Source organism: Panicum virgatum, chromosome 1K (genome assembly GCF_016808335.1).
Source record: "Panicum virgatum strain AP13 chromosome 1K, P.virgatum_v5, whole genome shotgun sequence".
NCBI lineage: Eukaryota > Viridiplantae > Streptophyta > Magnoliopsida > Poales > Poaceae > Panicum > Panicum virgatum.
Window position 1 is genome coordinate 43,359,728 of NC_053136.1, and position 16,226 is coordinate 43,375,953.

General features: G+C 44.0%; 3 protein-coding genes across 5 annotated transcripts; all 3 read left to right on the top strand.

Moving 5' to 3' along the window:
- Window positions 1-3,007: 3,007 nt before the first annotated feature.
- On the top strand, window positions 3,008-5,444 carry LOC120710329. Of its 3 annotated transcripts, none has more exons than XR_005689840.1 (6): window positions 3,008-3,042; window positions 3,121-3,267; window positions 3,456-3,639; window positions 3,736-3,836; window positions 4,502-4,622; window positions 5,285-5,444. XR_005689840.1 is itself a non-coding variant. In XM_039995959.1 (3 exons), the coding sequence occupies exons 1-3, from the start codon at window positions 3,957-3,959 to the stop codon at window positions 5,381-5,383; spliced, it is 408 nt and encodes a 135-aa protein (XP_039851893.1). In that variant the 5' UTR covers window positions 3,907-3,956; the 3' UTR covers window positions 5,384-5,441. The 3 variants fall into 3 exon arrangements, 1 of the variants encoding a protein (XP_039851893.1); XR_005689839.1 differs by having other exon boundaries at window positions 3,366-3,639; window positions 5,285-5,441; XM_039995959.1 differs by lacking the exons at window positions 3,008-3,042; window positions 3,121-3,267; window positions 3,456-3,639; window positions 3,736-3,836 and adding an exon at window positions 3,907-4,144 and having other exon boundaries at window positions 5,285-5,441.
- Window positions 5,445-5,537: 93 nt separating this feature from the next.
- LOC120655591 lies at window positions 5,538-7,019 on the top strand. Its single transcript, XM_039933492.1, has 4 exons — window positions 5,538-5,921; window positions 6,018-6,082; window positions 6,166-6,299; window positions 6,733-7,019. Exons 1-3 carry the CDS (start codon window positions 5,538-5,540, stop codon window positions 6,284-6,286), a joined length of 570 nt encoding a protein of 189 aa, XP_039789426.1. The 3' UTR covers window positions 6,287-6,299; window positions 6,733-7,019.
- Window positions 7,020-10,919: 3,900 nt separating this feature from the next.
- Window positions 10,920-15,976, top strand: LOC120710293 (expansin-B16). The gene is made up of 4 exons (XM_039995927.1): window positions 10,920-11,347; window positions 12,499-12,805; window positions 14,024-14,153; window positions 15,367-15,976. The coding sequence occupies exons 1-4, from the start codon at window positions 11,179-11,181 to the stop codon at window positions 15,559-15,561; spliced, it is 801 nt and encodes a 266-aa protein (XP_039851861.1). The 5' UTR covers window positions 10,920-11,178; the 3' UTR covers window positions 15,562-15,976.
- The last annotated feature ends 250 nt before the right edge of the window (window positions 15,977-16,226 follow it).

Consider the following 16,226-nt stretch of genomic DNA (forward strand, 5'->3'; position numbering starts at 1 on the left):
CTTCTACAAGATTTATGGTCTAGCACTATATTTGGTCCAGCAATAGCTATTTTATATTCAATAGAGTTCCAAAAAAGTGGCTTGCCCCATGTCCATATCTTAGAATGGATAGATAAAAAAGGCAATGAAATAACCCCAGACATGATAGATCTATGGATATAGGCTGAAATACCTAATCCACATGAAGATCCACTAGGATATGTTCTTGTAGCAGAACATGATGCATGGCCCATGTGGAGAAAAAAAAATCAACAATGCCCTTGTATGAAAAAGAAAAATATTCTAAATACTATCCAAAGGAATTCCAAAAAGAAACAAATTTTAATGAAAATGGATTTACTCAATACCGGCGCTGAGACACTGGTATTTATATATCTAGAGATAACCATAATTTGGATAATAGATGGGTAGTTCCTCATAATTTAAAGTTACTTAAAAAATATCAAGCTCACATAAATGTAGAATATGTAAACAAAAGTGGACTACTCAAATATCTTTGTAAATATATCCATAAAGGACTAGATAAAGCAATAGTTCTATTTGAGCGTACACAAACAAATGACCAGCACACAATAGACCAGCAACATAAAGATATAGATGAAATTAAAAAATATTTGGAATGTAGATACATATGTGAGCAAGATGCAATTTGGAGATTACTAGGCTATGATATACACCACCATTGGCCATCAGTTGAGAGATTGCCGGTCCATGTACCGTTACAAAATATAGTTAGGCTATGTAAAAAGGCCAAATTAAATGCAATAGCAAAAGACCCCATATTCCAAAAGACAAAATTAACCGAATGGTTCGAAGCAAACAAACAATATCCAGAAGCTAGAGAATTAACTTATTGTGAATTTCCACAGCAATGAACATGGGACGACCACAACAGAAAATGGACAAGACGCAAACAAAACTTTAAAATTGGTCGTCTATATTATGTAAATCCAATAGAAGGAGAATGGTTTTATCTAAGGCTACTACTTATGATAGTAAAGGAGCTAGAGGATATAATGATTTGAAAACATATAATGGGATAACATATGGAACATTCAAAGAAGCTTGTGCAGCACGAGGCTTATTACAAGATGACAATGAATGGTACGCAGCATTTAATGAAGCCATAAATTGGGTTACAGCACCACAATTACGAAATTTATTTGTCACTCTCCTAGCATATTGTAATCTACAAGATGAACGAAATTTTTTTGATACCAATTGGAGGAAAATGTGTGAAGATATTGAACATGATCTAAAACTACAATACCATCCTTTCGTATACAATCCTACAGAATCTGAACTTCATGATTCAGTTCTAGCAGAAATAGAGCAACTTATATCTAGAAATGGAATCAGTATTACAAAATATAACCTACCAGAAAGGACAACATCGCCTAAAATTATAGCAACTAACCATTTCATTGAAGAGGAGTTAAACTACGACACAGTAAAACTTGAATATGAAGCCAACATATTATATAACCAACTTAATACAGGTCAAAAGGAAGCCTTCCACAAAGTAATTGACAGTGTACTAAGACATGAGCCAAATATATTTTTCATAGCCAGACATGGAGGAACGAGAAAAACATTTTTATATAACACGATAGTGTCATATCTAAGACCTAGAAGAAAAATAGTACTAACCGTAGCCTCATCTGGAGTAGCTTCACTATTACTTCCAAATGGACGCACAGCACATTCTCGATTTCATATTCCAATTGAGATTGATGAATTATCAATATGTGAGGTAAAAAGAGGAACAAAATTAGCTGACCTTTTCATTGCAACAGACCTTATTATATGGGATGAAGCTATAATGACAAATAGACAATGCTTTGAGGCTCTTGATAGGTCATTTAAGGATATCTTATCTGAAAAAGATAACCAACTAGAAGTCATACCATTTGGAGGAAAAGTAGTTGTCCTAGGAGGAGATCCAAAGCAAATATTACCAGTAATAGAAAATGCTTCAAAGGCACAAATTATAAATGCATCAATATTTCAATCATACCTATGGAAGTATGTTACAAAGATATATTTGCATGAAAATATGCGTTTACAGAAAATTAAAAGCAGCAGTCTTGAATATAAAGAACTGAGTGATTTCAATGATTGGATACTTCGAATCGGAAATGGATCTGAGAAAATAAATAACATATTAGAAACTAAAGAGGACCCTGATAGTAATATAGTTGAAATACCTCAAGATTTATTGTTGTATACAACAGGAAATAAAATAAAGGCCTTGGTTGACTCTACATATCCAGACTTTCTTAATAAATACAGCAATCCAGAATATATTAAAAATAGAGCGATTTTAGCTACAACGAATGATATAGTTGAAGAGATTAATAATTACATGGTTGACTTAATACCAAATTCTGAAAAAGAATATTTTAGTGCAGATTCAATATCTAAATGTGTGGACGCTATTAATGATGCTCATATACTTTATCCAACTGAATATCTAAATACTCTAAATGCTAATAATTTCCCAGTACATAGACTAAAACTTAAAACTGGCATTCCTATAATGCTACTTCGAAATCTAAATCAAAGCCTAGGACTATGTAATGGAACTAGACTTATAATAACAAACCTAGCAGACTATATTATTGAAGCAGTTACTATAACAGGAACTCACATAGGTGACAAGGTACATATTCCTAGAATAAATCTTACTACAAAAGGTTCTCACTGGCCATTTGTATTGTGCCGACGTCAATTCCCAATAAAAATATGTTATTCTATGACTATAAATAAAAGCCAAGGACAAACACTTACAAATGTTGGACTTTACCTAAAAAAACCAGTTTTCTCACATGGCCAATTATATGTTGCAATCTCAAGAGTGAACAACAAAAAAGGCCTAAAAATATTAATTGAGAACAATGATGGTTCTTGCGGAAATACAACTACAAATATTGTATTTAGAGAAATTTTAGAAATGGTCTAGCAATTCTATTGTTATACTCTAACATCATCTCTTTCATTTTTTTGCAGAGTAGCTATATATTGACAATGATACCAATGCAGGTACTGTAAATACTATATCCAATAATATATTACTTACAGTTCAATATATGTTTTATGAAATGCAAATTTCAATCACAGGGTGAGCTTACTACAATATCTGATCTTCTTCTATCAACAACAAATGTTGTTTTACATGTAAGAGTATCAAGGATGTGGGAATTCAGAGAGGGAGGAAATGAAAAAGGGAATATAAAGCATCTTGACTTGGTTCTCATTGACCAGAAGGTATTTCCATCATCAGTACAAGTACTAATACAAACCAAAAATATGTATATGTATATTTTAACATTCCTAATCTATGTCACAAAAAATTCTACATGTAGGGTGATGCAATCTATGCTGAAATACCACCAGATGTAATACCAATTTTAAAGCCTCAGCTGTGCGAAAAACTAATCATTTTCCTTGGCAAGTTTGTGGTTGAAAAAGCTAAACCTGGATACAAGGTGGTGCAAAACCCATATATGCTGAGGCTGAACAGAAGGACTACCATTGCCAAATCAAATGCTCATGATCTGGAATTTTCAAAGTACACATTCTCATTGACTCCAATTGAAATATTGCCACAATTTGTTAAAAATAAAGAACGATTCCTAGGTATATTCTCTACTCAACATCAATAACCCTTTTACAATTATTTTTTTCTGCAAATGTATGCAACTAAAATTTGCTGATGTATAAATATTATTTTAGATGTACTTGGAAAAAATCACCGCTGTCTCAAATCCTGCAGTAGTGTGTAACACTGCAGGAGACCTCATGATGAGAAGAATAATAAAGCTGCAGAACCTAAGGTATATCTTCAGTCCATAATATTTGATATCTAATATTTTCATCCCAAATATGATCACTAATAATACAAGTATCAAACAACTTTAAGCAGGGGAAATACAATAGATTTGTCTCTATCAGGTATGCGGGCTCTAGAGTTTGATGGTGATGTTGTCCTTAAAATTGGAGAAAAGTACCATATAATTGCTATCTTTGTTGGCACCTTAATGAAACAATATAAAGATGGAACACAATTTCTAAGTGGAATAGCAGCTTGTCGCTGGTATATCAATGAGAATGACATACCTGCAATAAAAGCTTTTCAGAGAAGGTACACACTTTTCCTACAACTACTATTACATGTCCCTGGACTTCTATACATACATTTAATTGCTTTCTTCAAGCTGACCAGACATCGGCATGGATAAAAGATAGAAAAACATGTTCAGTTATAGCATGCAAAGACAGCTATTAAAAAATAAATTCTAGCATGCAGTTCAAACCTAACAGGCGAGAATGCTAAAATGTGCTAACCAATATTTGTTAGGATTTGGAACCCATGTGCTAACACATCATGTGAGCACATCCTAAAGTGTTTCTACTCTATGCATAAATGTTATGTCTAAAATATATAAATACGCTTTGCACACATAATATATCCATATGATCATTTTTGTTTATCTTCCAGCTTACCGGTGGACGCAACAACTGTTGAAAAAATTGATTTACCAAATGAAGATCAGACTCATGTAGCTTTTGAAGAAAAGAATCTGTTACAGCTGAACGACATAGATCCTTTTACTCAAAAGGTATATATTGACAACTTCATTGACATGTACTGTTTGCATCTTTTATATCATATCCAGGCTTCAAAAATGGGTAGTGCAAAAGGGTTGGCAGAATTTAAAAGCAACCAGAATTGTTCATCCCTCTATAGCAGCCAGCAATCCGGCAATGATTACTAGCCATTCCCCCGCTCTAATTCTTGCCAGGCAAGCAAGGCACTCCTTACTCCTTAGCTTACGTAGAAAGCTTATGTAGAAGGTGAGCGAATTAAAAGCTAGCTAAAATATAGTTATCTTTTTTAAACCAGCATTAAATAGCAATGAGCAGTAGCGGGACTCCTCATCCTCATATTATTGTCAGCAAAAGAAAAAAGAAAAGAGAGAATATGTACTGTCAAATGGAGGAGAGAATTTAAAGGTAGTCAAATTTTGTTCCTGCTACTACAGCAGCTAACAAATAGCAACGAGTGATTAGTAGGCAACTTCATTTTTGGAAGACAAGCAATGCACTTGTTAGTCAGGTCCTAATGTACTGTAAGACACCTGTGTAAACATAAAGATAAAATCCAGCCAAAAACTGCCAGGCACTCAGTAATTGCGCTTGATTACTGCCACTATATCCAGATCTCATTTTTGGCAGACAGCCAATGCACTCCTATATAATCTTAAAGTTTTTTATTTTGTAGGGTGAACGATATCAATGCACTATAACGATCATAGGAATACCAGATAAACAACATTGGTGCTATCGTGCTTGTCGCACATGCTCATCAAAAATGATTTGAACATCTGATGGATTCCAGTGTACAAAGGATAGAGGCTGCCCTTCAAAACAATTTGAATGGAAGTAAGAAATACTAAACCTGAATAAATTTGTAATCATTTCAGTCCTCTACTTAATTAAATTAATCAAACAAATTCTTGCAACCTTTCATGTACATGTACAAAATACCATTTATAGTTGCAGACAACACATTTAGTCTTGAGTTTATGATGTTCGAAAGAAGAGCTACTGAACTTATTGGTAAGAGTGCTGAAACATTAAAGAAATACAATGATCCAGATATAATTCCAAGCGACATTTCACAATGGATTGGCCACAAGTTCACATTTGTCGTAAGGATTCTACATAAAAAGAGTATGAGGACTGAACATCCATCATTTGAGGTCCTGTTGATAAAAGAATGCCATGGAAAGCAGGAAGTTCTCCCATTATTAACCACTCAATCATGTGCACAAGGATCAGGAACATCATCAGCTTTGGTTCCAACCAAGGATCTACCTGATCTAATGACTATATCTTCTAAAACACCAACAGATCAGGTAAGATGGTATAAGCACCAATAATATCATACTGAAACAGAATATGCTTCCATTTTAGACTATGCATACATTGTTAATATATTACTTTCACTGTAGGAACTTGCAATGCTAACTCAATCCATAGCAGAATTTGATGATATGGACATTGATAAGTCACCAGGGTAAACATTCACTCACATATTCTTATCTATGCCTCTACTTAATAATGCATAATCTAATAAAATACTATTTATCTCCACTACAGAAATTGGGATGACACACCAGCTGCAACTAAAAGAAGGCCTTATGATGATATTGAGGATGATGACAAAAAGCATGTCTTTAAGAAAGGCAAGAAACCTGATATGCAGCCATCAACCAAGTAAAAAATTACAACAGGTACTTCAATACTTAATACTTCATACATACATGTTTGTACACTCATTCTGTGGTTATACCATCTTAGGAATTTTTGCTTCGAGTTGGTCATTAGACATCACTAGAATTCATGTTGTCTGTATTCTACTACCGTTACAGGTCTGTCATTGCTGACATAAAACTGGCAACTGGAATGGCATGCATGCGCACCACATTAATTCACAGAATGTTCGCTTTTGCATAGCTACTTCATATTAAAGTTCCATATTGCCGCTTGAAAGATACAATAGGAATACATATAAAACTTTCTTGCCATGTTGAAATGCTGAATTTTTTGCATTCCATATTAAAATATTACTTTTAAGCTTACATTTTGTCAATTTACTGCTCATAATCCTACAAATTGTTTTTAACATCTATTGTTCTAACAATACATTCGCTTCTTTTTTTTCAGATATTGGCCATGCAACAACTATTTTGATGCTTACTTCAAAACCACCTTTTGTCGCTTCCTGTGTCCCAGCCAAACACACCAATATCCATACTGCTTTTGTGACAAACACAACTATATTCACAATGCTTTGGAAGTGGCTCTTCTTTTGGTGTATATAATGCCATCTTCTTACTCTGTTTCTTCACAAGTTGGGTTATGTGATAGTTCAAACACTAAATATCCCTCTTGCGAATATATTTATATATTGTGTGTCGAACCATGAACTAATATGAACATTTATGTATATATATATATATCCCTATTCAACTTCTTTGTCATGTCTACAATGTATAAATGAGTTTCCGATGGTTTAAGGACACTACGTGCTTCACTGTTTTGGTAAACCTCAATTTCTTCAACTCCCATGTGTTCAGATACCTGCAGGCAAAAGAGATGAACTCTGATGTGCAAAAACAAATCGACCAGCAATGGCCCAACGCCGCGCGTCTTTTCTAGTAACTTCTATAAATCTAGCTATCATTTTTTTTTCTCTAAAAAAAGCTGTCAATTTTTTTCTTTGCGAAAATAGGAGTTTTGACTACACGCGCTTGCTGAGAGTCCGAGAGCAGCTAGCTAGAGATTGTAGGACTAGCACAGTTGTCTACTTCTAGCCTTGCTGAGAGTGAGAGAATCGCCAGACAGGTTGCCTTCGTATTTGGCCATGGCTCATTACCAAGCCAGTACCCAGAAATCCAGAATTGTTATCACCTCCTGTACCCAAAAGCGTACGCAGATCGCAGGAGCTAGTGCTACGAAAGCGAACACGCCGCGCCTCCTTTTGAGCACAGCCGGTCAAATTGCGCCCTGAACATGATGCCGCCGATCGGGCCGGCCGGCCGGGCGACCGCCGTGCGTGCCGCCAGCACGCCCAAAAGCCGCCGTCCCCGTTCCGTCACCGCCGCGCCCGCGCGCTCTTTTCCCTTTCCTCTTTCCCAAACCTAAAGAAAGGAGCCGTGCCCTCAAACTCTCTTGCCTCCTTGACCCTCCCCATCAGGCCATCCCTGCCCTTGGCGGCGCCCGGCTGCTGCGGAAGGCCTGTCAGAATCCACACCGGAAACCCGCTTGATCTCGGGGAAAGAATCGATGGGAGGAACGAGCCCTTCGAGAATTGGAGTGGCTAACCAAATCCCTCTTCCCTCTACGACCACGATCAGATCGAAACTACTAGCATCGCAGCGCCGGGAACGAGCTCGCGCATTATAGTACGGTACGGCAGGAATGGATGGACACACGCGGTGGAGCCTCCTCCAGTCCTCCTCCCTCTGTGTCGTCTGCTCTAAGGAAGCCCTCGCAGTTCTGTTTATCTGGGAAACCCCTCCAGTTACGACGCTCTTCTCTAGTTGCCCTGGCACCTTGCCGGTTCCAATCAAGGGAGCTGCCTGAATTTTCTCTAAAAAGGGAGCTGCCAGCTGAACGGCTCTGCCGCTGTTGCATTTACTTCGTCGAGATCGAAAGAAATTTTAGCCGAGCCTGGCTCGATCGTACCAGGGGGAACCAGGCCACGGTTGGCTAGGCCCCGTCCATAAGTCTGATCGGTTGCAAGCTTATTTCAGACGTGCGTGCAATGGAACCACCAAACGAAATGAAAGCACTTCCAGATCAGCTTGGGCAGTGTGTGGTTATACCGTATACAGCCTTGATTGTGCTGCCTCCTCCAGTCGTTCTGACAGTACTGCCTTCGACAGCATGTAAAATCGGAGTACGCGCGCACCGGTGCTGCCTGCCACGCAATCGTCCGTCCTGCGTGATTCTGCAGCTCCGACGTTCTACCCCGTCCTTTTCCTTGTGCACAAGAAAATGTTCTCTTCAGGTAGAATGAGTGGCACGTACGCTGCATGCATGCATGCATGTGATAGCCATGCGGGGCCGGCACAACATGTGGTGATTACGAATCGCGGGACTGGATGGCAGGCAGGCAGCAGGTTGGCGCACTGGCACCGTGACTCTACTCGCGACTGAAAGTGAATGGCCGCCGCAAGAAACTACCAGTCTACCACCACTCCACCAGCAACAAAGAATCCCAGTGGAATGAAGCAAGGCAATAATGCTAGACACCTGTAATAATTGAAATCAACACTCCAGTCTCCAACCTCTTGGCGTGGAGGCTGGAGGGGGAGCATCGCGCGATAAATTCAACCGAGGAAAATGCTGAGACAACTACTGCATTGACCCCATGGCGATTGCACGAATCTTTCCCAATAATAACGCTAAAGAAAAAAAAGGAAACCTCCATGAATTGAAGTAAAGGATCCGAATCGTGAGCTCGACATTTCGGTGGGGAAAAAGAACAGACCAAAAGTAACCTGCAGTCATGTAAATTCACTTACTGGCACCGTTATATGGTCCACCGTACCAAACCAGGAGCTGTGTGCCATGGCACGGACGGAGCTGCTCCTTTCCCTGCGAGGGAAGCCAGCCATCTACCCCGTACACTGTTTGCCCGATCGCTCCGCGAACAGGCAGGCAAGTGTACCCTCAGCTCACCCACCGTCTTCACTGCGCTGCACACTGCACCCGCGCCCGCGTACGGCGGCCGCTAGCTCAGCTAGCTGCCCGCTGCATGCAGGCTGCAGCATCGCTCGTGCTCCGCGGCCGCTACGCTGCTCACGCGCGGCGGCGCGACGCGAGTACGCCGCGACGAGCAAAAACCCTGGTCGTGTCGTGCAGCGGCGACGTCGACCGGCCAACCACCCCGGACGCCCGCCCACCATGGCCACCAACGTTCCCGCGCCCAGACCAGAGAACCCCACCAGGCCACCAACGCGCGCGTCGCGACTCGCGCAAGCCGAACGGTCGGCGACCGCGCCGTTACGGCGGGGGCGCGCGGATCCTGGACGCTAGCCGCCGCAACGGCCCGGCGCCGGGCGGGCGAGGGCGAGGCCGCGCCGCGGGCCAGCAGCCTCGGTGACCGGTCGCGTCCGAGCGCCCGCGCGCACATGGGGAAGGGGCAAAAGGCAGCGCAACTTGCCAGGATGCGGATAAAAACGGCGTGACGACACGGGACCGTGGCTGTACGCGTGCTCCGGCCGCGCCCCGCGCCCGTGCTTTCCCATCGCGTTGCACTCGGATTTGGGGCCTCCTGGGCTTCCATCTGCCTGCCACTCCGTTCTGGAATCTTGGATCCAGGGACGGGCGCGCAGGCGGGCCAGCCCCGCCCGCACTGCATGCGAAAAACGGATTTTACTCACGCGAGCCTCGGGGTTCTGGGTGGATTCACACATGTGGATGGAAGTGGTGCGTCGAGTGTGTACAACGGACACCAATGTGTGATTGGGAGCTGTAGCCGTGTGGGATGTTTTTTTTTCTTTCAAGCCGATGTAACTTGTATTACTGTATTAACAGTATAATCCCAAAAAAGTTTTTTTTTACTGGATGCGGCCACGGAGGGCCCTGATGAACAATCAACATTTGGATTCGTCTGAAGAAAGGAAGATGTAGGTTGTTGTGTAAAATGATCATTCAAATCTTCGCTGATTATGTAGGGCATACAGAAATTAAAGAACCACTCATAACATCGCGTTACTACTAGTTCGGCCACCATTTGCGATTAATTCTTTCATTAGCAGCTGCGCTGCGGTTATCAATGTGTAAACGTACCGTCATACTCTGTTCATAAAAAATATGACGTCCCAGAAACATGTAATTACAACTATCTACCTATGTCATTTCATTAAGAGAAAACTATTTTGATTATTCATTTTAAACAATGTGCATTGTATTTTCCTCGATTATTTCATAATGAATAGCTGGATATATTCAATATTTACTTATACAAAGGGGGGCAAGTAACTACCGGGACTAATGACACATTTATGAAAAAAAATTATTTCAAACGTCAGTTGTTTCCATAGAAAATGGTGGGTAAATCTATGTTCACAACGTCACTTTTATGAACGAAATAAGTACTGTATTTGAGTAGTATGTCTTCAGCGAAAATCTTCAACTTTTGAAACCATAATGTGCACCAATAAGCAAGGCCACCCCTCATCATGTGCCAAAAGCCAAGCTCTCCATCATCATAGCGAAAACGGAAAACGGGTGCCGCTGAGCCACCCCGGGGGGCACTCGTATCAATCAAACAGCCATGCAGAAAAGCTAAACGTTCCTGTTTCCCTCTACCCTTTTGTCCACATTATAAATCCGGCGAGCCACCACCCTACCCTCCCCGCCTCGCCCCTACTCGTGCATCCCCATTGTCCCTTCCGCGCCATTTGTGCAGGGGGGGGGTGCAGGGAAGCTCTGAGCGCTCTGCGCATCGGGGACTGGGGCTTCTCGAAGGCTTAAAAGCGATCCCAGAAAGAGAGGAGGCCATTCCTGCTCGGGACAGCGGCAGTGTCGGGAGGTGTCCGCTCGCTGCTGGCTGCGCCGCCGTGTACGTGCTCTGTTCTTCACGTGCGCGCGCGCGCCATGGCCGGCTGCTCGAGCTCTTCCGCCGTGCTCCTCGCGTCGCTCGTCTGCGCCGCGGGCCTCTTCGGCGCCGGGGAGGCGTCGGGGGCGGCGCACAGGGTGGTCGACCCCGAGTGGCACCCAGCCACTGCCACCTGGTACGGCAGCGCCGAGGGCGACGGCAGCGACGGTGAGACCTCGCACGCTTCCTCAATTCTCACATGCATCCTTCACTCTGGCTTTTGCGATGACAATCCCTCTCGGCGAAGAATTATTAGCAATGGCGTGTGGCCGAGTGCATTGCAGCTTCGCCTGCACCCAAACTTGTGTTCCATTTTTCTTTCTTGCTGTAAAACAGATAGCGAGCAGTAAGCATCAGACTACTAAGCCATGCATTGGATTCGCATGACTGTTACTGTTTTTCCTTTTGCAAATTGTACTGGCCGTTGCAACATTTTGGCGTTACCCCGGCGTATCCATCCTGCCTTGAGGTCGGACGCAGAGAGAACTTTGGCACAAAGCCCATATTATAGGCCATATAGATTCAAGACAATTAGACAATTGTCAAGCTGCGAGCCTTTAAGATTCGTGCGAGCGATTGCGGCCGGCAACGGAGCATGTGGCCACGGCCGTGCTCGACTGTGTCGGGCGTCCTTAATAATTAACTCGCCGCTTTTACTAGGAACCAACAACCATATCGGGGTGTATAATCCACCGACGCTCCGTTTACATTTTCCGCCTGAGTCAGGCCTGACACAGACAAACGGAGGTGTCGGTCAAAAATTGCAGCTCGTCGTGCTACAAGTACGTGCAGTGGTCAGTGGATCGGAGGAGCTGCAGAGTGCAGAGATGACGGCGCGGTCACGTTAGGTTTGTTCCTTTTTTTTTTACATCGAGCGAGGGTACCGTGGCATCAGCAGCGTGGTTTTTACTCTGACCAAGTGTGCTAGTGCGAACGGTCCTGCATGGCTGCATGCAAGATGGGTTATTTTTGGGAGTCAGTTTGGTACTCTGGTTACTCTCAGCTCTCAACGGAACTGCTGACCTGCGCTGCATGCTGCTCCCGTGTCCATACTCCATACTAGAACCAGTTGTGCATTTCTCAGCTGCGTCCCCACAAGGCCACCAATATTATTCTGTTGCCGTCGGTCTGGCTACCGTGACTGCAGGTAGTAGATCTGAAAGCACGCAGTAACCACGTGCATGTACTCCGTGCTGGTTTTATCATTAATTTTAATTTGTACCGTAACTTTCTATACACTTGTGTGTGAAACTGACAATGATGGTAGCTGCTCTCTAATGAAATGTATCGCCGTGTGGACGAACCGAACCCCCCTGCAGGCGGCGCGTGCGGGTACGGGACGCTGGTGGACGTGGTGCCGATGAAGGCGCGCGTGGGCGCGGTGAGCCCCGTGCTGTTCAAGTCCGGCGAGGGCTGCGGCGCCTGCTACAAGGTCCGGTGCCTCGACCGCGGCATCTGCTCGCGCCGCGCCGTCACGGTCATCGTCACGGACGAGTGCCCCGGCGGCGTCTGCGCGGGGGGCCGCACGCACTTCGACCTCAGCGGCGCCGCGTTCGGCCGCCTCGCCGTCGCCGGCGCCGGCGGACAGCTGCGCAACCGCGGCGAGATCAACATCGTGTTCCGCAGGTACGTACGACACGACGACCAGCATCCACGGAATAGTGTAAAGGGTAGTAAAAAGCACGCGGGCGGCGGTTGCCGTTGCGCGGCCAACCGCGTCAGGCGAACTGCGTGCCTTGCGTCTAATAACGTTGCGAAATGCAGGCACTCGAAGCCTGTCACTGTCAAAAGGAGATTCTACCGTACTGTATTTTCCTGCCGGTGGTTGGTCTCAGGGCCTGTTTAGTTACAGCGCAAAATTTTTTTGCGTTGGAATTTTATTAATTTGAAGTAATAAATGAAGTCTATTTATAAAACTTTTTGCATGGATGGGTTGTAAATCGCGAGACGAATCTAATGATACTAATTAATTCATGATTAATTAATAATTAGCGGATAGTTATTGTAGTATCACTGTTGCAAATCATGGATTAAGTAGGCTCATTAGATTCGTCTCGCGATTTACAGCCCATTTATGCAAAAAGTTTTGTAAATAGACTTTATTTAGTACTTCATGCATGTGTCGAAATATTTGATGTGATGATTTTTTTGTGTTTACGGAGTTTACGGGGGTGAGAACTAAACAGCACCTCCAGTTAGGCCAAATGATGCAGTCAATACAGCCAAAACCACACCTAGAGAGTAGTAGACAGAGATAAAAATGCGCTGCTGTCAGACGAGGACCAAGCGGTACGCGGATACCTGATACCTCTGCAGCACTGCCTGCACGGAGTAGCGGGGGCTCTGTTTAGTTTGCTTCAAAATTCCAAAATTTTATAAGATTCCCAATGTTTCAATATATATATGAAGTATTAAATGTAGCTAAATAAAATAACTAATTATACAATTTGTCTATAATTTACCAGACAAATCTTTTGAGCCTAATTAATCCATAACGGGATAATAATTACCAAATATAAATAAAAATACTACAACACTTTACACTTAAAAATTTACACATCTAAACAAGGCCAGACGTGACATGGCCATGCCGCGCACCAAGCGGAAATCAATGCGCGCGCGACAGAGTCCACACTGTCCGTAGTCCGTATTCGCCCATGTCGTGCGACGGAAATGAATAGCCGCAGGTTACAATGAGCAGCCACGGCCGCCAGTGTCTTGCTGTTGCGTGCGTTCGGGGTAACCGTCGGCCCGGTGGTGAATCTTGAGAAAGGAAATGAAATGTGTTACTGCTAGCTCGTGTACTGACGGGTGACGGGTGGCGTTTGTTTGGTTGCGTTGCAGGACGGCGTGCAGGTACGGGGGCAAGAACATCGCCTTCCACGTGAACGAGGGCTCCACCAGCTTCTGGCTCTCCCTCCTGGTGGAGTTCGAGGACGGCGACGGCGACATCGGATCCATGCAGCTCAAGCAGGTACGTAACAACCACATCACCCGGACCTTTCTCTTTTTACATATACTTCACGACGCGTACAATACAAGTCGAGTCCATCTCTCCGGCGGCGTTTTTTCTCTCCTGGGTAATCCGTGGGGGGAGTTGGCGATTTCTTTTCCTAGGGACAGGCAGGTGTTCGTGGGCAGCGCTAGGGCGGCATGTGAATGGAAACCACCCCCTCTCCTTTTCACATGCGGCTAGGGGGACCGGGCGATGGTTTTCTAGACGGATGGGCCAGCATGGGCCGCAGCAGCTACAGGCCTCTTCTGTCTGTTCCCCCCTTTCCTGCTTGCTCGCGACTTTTCTTCCATGTTTCATCGACTTTGTCGTGCGTCGGCCATTGCCGGCGGAGTAAATTTATCTAGGGTTCTAGAAATCTAGAATCACACGCAGGTCCTTTCCTCTCCCGGACAAAACAACACCACGGGGAGCTAGCTGGTGCAAGGAAACTAGACTAACTTGATACTGCTTGCAGCTTTTGCCGGGCAGGTCTAATGGTATGGCAACAAGGCAGAGTTCTGTAACCCTAACCCCCTAGTACGTTCGAAGTAAATTGTACTATTCCTAGGTTCACAAAGACACGAGATTATACGTTAAAATCTGCAGTTTTTGCTTCGCCTTACTTTTGCCCCCGCGACAATGGGCAGCTATGTTGACAGCTACACGATGCCCCTGTTTATTTTGTCGACAGAATAATCTGTTCCTTTCCCCTACGGCGTGCTTCTGCTTGTGCAATAATGCCCTACGACCTTTTAACAGCGTTCCTCCCATCATGTGGGGGCTAGAGACGACATTGAACTTGTCCTCCGGTCTCACACTGGACACTGCAAGCCCGTGTTTAGCTACAAAATTCAAAATTCCAAAAAAAAATTCCGGTACCTGCATGGAGACTTAAATCTAGACGAAATAAAAAACACATTGCGACTGCTGTCCGTAAATGGCGAGACGAATCTAATGAACCTAATTAGGCTGTAATTAGACGCTAAATTGCTACATTAATGCTACAGTAAACAATCTCTAATGACAGATTAATTAGGCTTATTAGATTCGTCTCGCGATTTACAGATGAGTTCTGTAATTTATTTTGTGATTAGTCTATGTTTAGTACTTCAAATGTAGAAAGATACTTTTTCAAAAAATTTACGGAGCACAACTAAACACCCCCAAATTGCAACTTTGGCTGTGGATGCAGGCAAACTCGGCGCAGTGGCAGGACATGCAGCACATCTGGGGGGCCACGTGGAGCCTCACCCCGGGCCCGCTCGTCGGTCCCTTCTCCGTGAGGCTGACGACCCTGACCGGCAAGCAGACGCTCACGGCCCAGGACGTCATCCCCAGAAACTGGGCCCCCAAGGCCACCTACACCTCCCGCCTCAATTTCGCGTAGAGGAGGCCCAAGTATTCAGTATTCTCCGCCCGCGGGGTAGTCAAATGGGCTTTAGATACGGTCATTTTGAGGCCCTTATTGTTTATGTGCAGTGGGCTTCTGCCCATACTAGTGCCGTGTTAGCAGTTCATGCATGAGCAGGTAGTTGGGCCCTGGTAGCCCTCTCCATCAAAAGCGGGAGAGAGAGCGTGTGGCCGGGTGGGCCGCAAGCTTCCTGGAGGCTGGAAATGGGGAGTTCCGGGGAAGAGCGGCAGGTTGTGATACTTATATTTCCGCGTTTTTAATTTGTTGTGACCGTTACTACAATGCCCTTATTACATGGGTTGTAACTTGTGCACCGTAAACTATATCGTGTATTGTTAGTTCACGTTATCTGTCGAAGAAATGGTGCCATCTGATAATTTGTGCAAGCTCACATGATCCGCCGTTACTGTTCACTGTCTTTTTGGAAACTAGTTACTGTTCACTGTCACGAACCACGCGTGCTGCCCTCTCCGATGCTTGAACTGAAGTCTTCTCAAAGAAAAAAAACTGAAGCCTGAAGCGGAGCACTGTCCATTAACATTTAGCACTTTGGTTCCTAGCGCTTAAACTCCTTTTGCTGGATTCCCTAACGTGAAAGTCAGGCGGGGCTACTGGCACTCTCTTCCCCTCGGCTCTTCTAG

Excerpts from the sequence above, each read along its gene's own strand:
- LOC120710329 (XM_039995959.1), top strand. The coding sequence starts at position 3,957 with ATGCGGGCTCTAGAGTTTGATGGTGATGTTGTCCTTAAAATTGGAGAA. Across the intron at positions 4,145-4,501 it reads ATAAAAGCTTTTCAGAGAAG|CTTACCGGTGGACGCAACAA; the intron begins GTACACACTTTT and ends TTTATCTTCCAG. Across the intron at positions 4,623-5,284 it reads TAGATCCTTTTACTCAAAAG|GGTGAACGATATCAATGCAC; the intron begins GTATATATTGAC and ends TTTATTTTGTAG.
- LOC120710293 (XM_039995927.1), top strand. The coding sequence starts at position 11,179 with ATGGCCGGCTGCTCGAGCTCTTCCGCCGTGCTCCTCGCGTCGCTCGTC. Across the intron at positions 11,348-12,498 it reads CGAGGGCGACGGCAGCGACG|GCGGCGCGTGCGGGTACGGG; the intron begins GTGAGACCTCGC and ends ACCCCCCTGCAG. Across the intron at positions 12,806-14,023 it reads ATCAACATCGTGTTCCGCAG|GACGGCGTGCAGGTACGGGG; the intron begins GTACGTACGACA and ends GTTGCGTTGCAG.
- LOC120655591 (XM_039933492.1), top strand. The coding sequence starts at position 5,538 with ATGTACAAAATACCATTTATAGTTGCAGACAACACATTTAGTCTTGAG. Across the intron at positions 5,922-6,017 it reads CTAAAACACCAACAGATCAG|GAACTTGCAATGCTAACTCA; the intron begins GTAAGATGGTAT and ends CTTTCACTGTAG. Across the intron at positions 6,083-6,165 it reads GACATTGATAAGTCACCAGG|AAATTGGGATGACACACCAG; the intron begins GTAAACATTCAC and ends TCTCCACTACAG.